Raw genomic sequence first — 5,417 nt, forward strand, 5'->3', positions numbered from 1 at the left:
CGAGAGGATTGCCTGAGCCCAGGGGTTCAAGACCAGCCTGGGCAACTTGGTAAGACCTTGCCTCTACAATAAATAAAAAAATTAGCCGGGCATGGTGGTGCGTGCCTGTAGTTCCAGTTACTTGGAAGGCTGAGGCTGAAGGATTGCCTAAGCTCAGCAGGTCAAGGTTGTGGTGGCTGGAAGTGTGCCACTGCCCTCCAGCCTGGGCAACAGAGTGAGACTCTGACCCCCCCCTCCAAAAAAAGTCTTTTGAAGAGCAACATTTTAAATTTTGATGAGTTCCAATTTTTACATTTCTTTCCTTTAAGGATCATACGTTAGTTGTCAAATCTAAGAAGTCTTGGCCTAACCCAAGAAAATGAGTATTTTTCTCCTTCTTCTAGAAGTTTTATAGAATAGTTAAATTAGAAATCAATAACAATAAGATATGATTCAAAAAACCCAAAATAGAGGGAAATTAAACAACATACTTTGAAATAATCTATGGGCCAAAAAAGAAATCATAAGGGAAATTAGAAAAAATTTCAAACAGATAAGGAAGATACATTTCATTATTCCTTAAAAAAGCAAACATATACATGTTTATATATTTTTTAATTTTAAAAACTTTTTTGTAGAGATGGTTCTCACTGTGTTGCCCAGGGTGGTCTGAAATCCTGGGTTCCAGCAACCCTCCCACCTTGATCTCCCTCCCAAAAAAGCAAAGAATAAAAAAGGATATTTATTAAACACATATCATGGTAATCATGGGTCATCTTCTGCTCTTTCCTCCTCCAGCTATTAACATAATTTTTCCTCTCCTTTAGGGTTACGTTTCTCAAAGACATGTTTCTATTCAAGTATCCATGTTCATGTTCATGTGTTCCTCTCCTTCCCTGTAAGGTGGCTTGCAGATGCTTCACTCCAATGGAACAGCACTCACTAAGGTCCTGAGGACCCCCGTGTTGCTAAATCCAGCAGAAGTGCTTCTACTTCCATCTTACTTGTCCTCTCTGCAGCATGCCTGCTGGTTTTCCACCTCTTTTCCCCTCACTCTTCATCATGTCTGTGTCCCTCAAAGATCATCTCTAGGTACTCTTCTCTTCCTTCTGTATCCTCCCTCCATCCCATGTCTTCAATGACCATCTATACTCCAACGACCTTCTCTATCATTCCCAGTCCAGATCCCTTCTCTGAATTCCCAGTCCACAGAGCCAGCAACCCACTCCAATATCTTTTAGTTTTCTCAAAGGACTCTGCTATGACCTGAATGTTTGTGCACCCCTAAAATTCATATGTTGAAATTCTAATCCCCAAGTGATGGTTTAGGAGGTGGGGGCTTTTGGGAAGTGCTTAAGTCATAAAGGTGGAGCCCTCAGGAATGGGATTAGTGAACTTATAAAAGAGTCCCTAGAAAGCTCCCCTGCCCCTTCAACTATGTAAGGACACAGAAGGGGCTATCGATGAGGAAGTGAGCCTTCACCAGACACCGAATGTGTCCACGCCTTGATTGTGGACTTTCCAGCCTCTAGAACTGTGAGAAATGTTTGTTGTTTATAAGCAGTCCAGTTTGTGGTATATTATAGCAGCCCAAATAGACCAAGATGGCATCTCAAATGCAATTTGTTCAAATGCAAACTCACTATCCTCCTCTCCTAGCCCGAGTCCTCTTCTGAAGTTTCTTCTTCTAAATGGTACCAATCTGCCCAGCCGCGAGCCTGGAACCTGAGAGTCATCTGAGACATAGCCCTCTCCCCACACCTGCGTATCCAATCTATTATCACTCAGTTGATGTCATCTCCATCTTGACCACCACCATCCAGTCTCTCAAGGACACTATGGCCCAGCCTTCTCGATGGTGCCCTTGAACCCACAAGTACCCTTGCCCAACCCATTCTGCATGCTGGGCTCAGACAGCACAATCAACGGCTCTCAGCACAAAGACAAAACTTTAATGTGGCTTATCTCAATCTGGCCTCTACCTCCTTCCCATACTTGCCATCTTCCTCTCCAACCACATGACCTTTGCATACACTTTTTCCTCTCCCTGTATTTAATAGAAGTCTGCCTCCCTAGTAGACATAAAGTTCCGCGAGGGCAAAGCCTGTGTCTTGTTTTACTCATCATTCTGTCCTCAGTCCCTGGCACAAATCTTGGGCACATAGAGACCTCAGAATAAAAATCTACTGAATGACTGAGTGATGGCATGGTGATCTAGGATGAAAACAGGACTTGAGATAGAGTAGAAGATATTGAAGGAAGAAGATATGTCTTCAAAGAATAAAGGGTAATGACTAGGCAGTGAAATGGACAAAGAAGATCTGAGGGTAACAGAGATAATGGCAGAAGCCCTAAGGGTGCTGAGCTGCACGTAGGTGGGGGTATTCTGGGGACACAGAGCTTGTCATGAATGAAAAACAGACCATCCCAGAGAAATTCACCCCTTTGCCTGGACTGAATTTTCCTTAAGATAAAGAGGAAGCGCCCCTCATGATCAGTATCAAGAGGGGTCATAATTCTTCTTAGAGGAAGCAGGAAAGGGTCATTCACTAAAGGAAGCCAATGACATTGGGGCAGATGGTGGCACCTCCCACTGGCCACCGAATCCCCGAAGATCTACCACGATTCCCCACCTGAAGAATCAGTAAATGAACACACCCAAAACTCTACTCAAAACTGTCACCCAGCATCTCATTAATGGCTTTTTTGAATTTTTTTTCTCAGACATGATCAATCAGACGTGTGCGGCCTGAATTCAAACCCTTCCCATGAAGACACGTACCTTAGTCCATCCAGGAAACTGGATAAAGGTATCCTGGGGCAAGTCTGGGATCCCAGTGGGAATGGAGAAGTTCCCCACATAAAAGGCTGGGAGCGAGTAGTTATATGTGCTGCGGGCCCAGGTTTTATCATGGCAGTTGCCATCATGGCCATCCCAGCCTCCCAGGTGGCTGCGCACTGCATCCTCGGTGTTCAGTGGGAAGATTGTCCAGCCCGTGAGGATACTGGAGTCGAGGGTCAGGTTAGAAACCAAACCCTGCAAAAAAGAAACAGAGCATAGTGAGCTCAAGAGGGAGGGAAAAGACTTGAGGTGTTTTTGCGTTCCAGTCCCGCACTCCTGGGAAAAGCAAATCGGGATGCAAAATACCAACAGTGAATGAGACTCAAACCGCACATACACCCAAGTAACACGAAGCTAACCAGAGGCTGAATCACACGTCCATGGGATATATTTCCCAAATGACAGCTTTCTCTCTCTTTTGGAGGTCTGGATGTCTCCACTAAAGGCCCAGAGTTTCTGCTTCTGCAGAAAGAGGGTTGACTTGCTGGAGTGATTGACCCCAAATCTTCAGTGTTTCGTTCAGAGCCATTGCAAGAAGGGAAGAAAGGAGGGAGTCTGAGGAATGGGAGAAGGAATGAGTGTGGGAGGCCAAGGAAAGTTCACCCCACTGTAGATGTGGGGAGGCTGATGGATCTAGCCGGGGGCCCCCTGGCAGGCCTCACAAGCATGAAGACACCCGAGTCCTTCACTGGTTCTGAGGACCAAATGAGAGAACACAAACGCGAACACTGAGCCATGGGTGAAAGGATAGAAAGGACCGCTACAAGGACCGCAGACCTCACGCCTGAATGTGAAAGCAGCTCCATTTGTTCTACATGGGCCAGGGCTGGGGTGTCCAGTGGCCACAGCCCAGAAGCCTGTGTTCATGGCTCATCTACCTTCCCCTTCCCAGGCTCGAGTGTGGGGAATGTCTCCAGTCCTGGGGGGATCCAGACACCAAGTCTCAACTGCTCATTGAGTAATTCAGTAAGCATTAACCAGGCAGCTGTGTGTCAGGTTCTTTGCCAGGTTATTGGGGACCCAGAGACTGCACGAGAGTCCCAATCATTCGTGGGTCACAGTGGCCTGTGACAGGCAGGCAGGAAGGCCATTAAGTATATATAGCCTGAGCACAAGGACTAGGGAGAGACATTTATGCTGGAGGCAAAGACAGCCCACAGTCTCCTAAGTGTGTCACTGCTTTGCCTGTGAGTTGCCCTCAGGTGGACCAGAAAACAGCCCCTGTCCTGCCCGAGACTGGGTGGTCCATAATTCCCTCGAAGAGGCCTTCTTACCTCTCACAGAGGGTGAGCTACCCGAGGGGAGTCTGAATCTTGACATCTTTGTATTTCTGGAGCACCTTGTGGGGCATCTCACACAGAGTATGAGCTCAACAAAACCTTGCTGAATAATGATCTAAAAATATGTGTTAGGAAAACATGTTTGAGCTAGACATTGGGCACAGAGTAGTCAGCAGAAGAGAGAGGCAGTGCAGAAAGGAAACAAGCTTTCTGCAAGTCAAACGTTTGTCATGGACCAGCTGTCGCAGCCCACAAGACAGCACAGCCCAAAGGCTCAGCCGGTTTTGCTGGCAAAGAAGAGCCTTCAGTGAGCTGGTGGGCTTTTTAGGCAGAGGAAGCGCTCAATGGTGTGGCTTCCTCCTTCCGTTTCTACAGGACGACCTAACTCAAACACAAGGGAAAGGTTCTGCTTGCAAAGCTCAACTTTCTTATCACCTGCAGAGGAAAACGACTCTACAAAGTAGCTTAACTTCTTTTTTTTTTTTTCTGTGAGACAAGGTCTTGCTCTGTCATCCAGGCTGGAGTCTAGTGGTGCGATAATAGCTCATTGTAGCCTTCAACTCCTGGGCTCAAGCAATCCTCCCAAGTAGCTGGGACTACAGGAGCATACCACCATGCCAGCTAAGTGTTTAATTTTTTGTAGAGATGGGGTCTCACTGTGTTCCCCAGGCTGGTCTTAAAACTACTGGGCAACTCTTAAGCTCAAGCAATCCTCTCGCCTAGGTCTCCCAAAGCACTGGGATTATAAATGTGAGCTACCACACCCGGCCTCAGCTTCTAAGTTATAAAACAAATCAGAGTAAATTCACTCATCAAACCCAGCAAGGTGTGTGTGTTTTTATTTATTTATTATTTTTATTTTTTGAGTGGAAGTCTCACTCTGTCGTGCAGGCTAGAGTGCAGTGGCACAATCATGCCACCGCAGCCTCAACCTGCTGGGTTCAGGCGATCCTTCCGCCTCAGCCTTCCAAGGAGCCGGAACCACAGGCAAGCACTGCTACGTCCTGCTAATTTTTTGATTTATTTTAAAGATGAGGTCTCACCAAGTTGCCCAGGCTGGTCTTGAACCCCTGGACTCAGGCAACCGTCTCACCTCGACTTTCCAGTGTGCTGGGATTAAAGGCATGAGCCACCATGCCTGGCCTGGTGTGTGTGTTTTTAAAAATTACTCCTATGATGTTAACTAGCTTAACTGTGGTGATCATTTCACAACGTATACACATATCAAAACATCAGGTTGTACACTTTATTTTTTTATTTTTATTTTTATTTTTTTTTTTGAGTTGGAGTCTCACTCTGTCGCCCAGACTGGAGTG

At 46.3% G+C, this 5,417-nt stretch overlaps 1 protein-coding gene across 1 annotated transcript in view; it reads right to left on the reverse strand.

Annotated features, from left to right (window-relative positions):
• The window catches only part of GLB1 (galactosidase beta 1), a 94,556-nt gene that overhangs the window by 22,885 nt on the left and 66,254 nt on the right, over positions 1 to 5,417 (reverse strand). The window contains exon 14 of the mRNA XM_021718621.1: positions 2,762 to 3,016. Within this exon, the coding sequence (XP_021574296.1) occupies positions 2,762 to 3,016 (255 nt within the window). The remainder of the gene's footprint in view (positions 1 to 2,761; positions 3,017 to 5,417) is intronic.

This window comes from Carlito syrichta, unplaced genomic scaffold (assembly GCF_000164805.1).
Source record: "Carlito syrichta isolate Samal-C Ts95f unplaced genomic scaffold, Tarsius_syrichta-2.0.1 Scaffold313175, whole genome shotgun sequence".
In the NCBI taxonomy this organism is placed as follows: domain Eukaryota; kingdom Metazoa; phylum Chordata; class Mammalia; order Primates; family Tarsiidae; genus Carlito; species Carlito syrichta.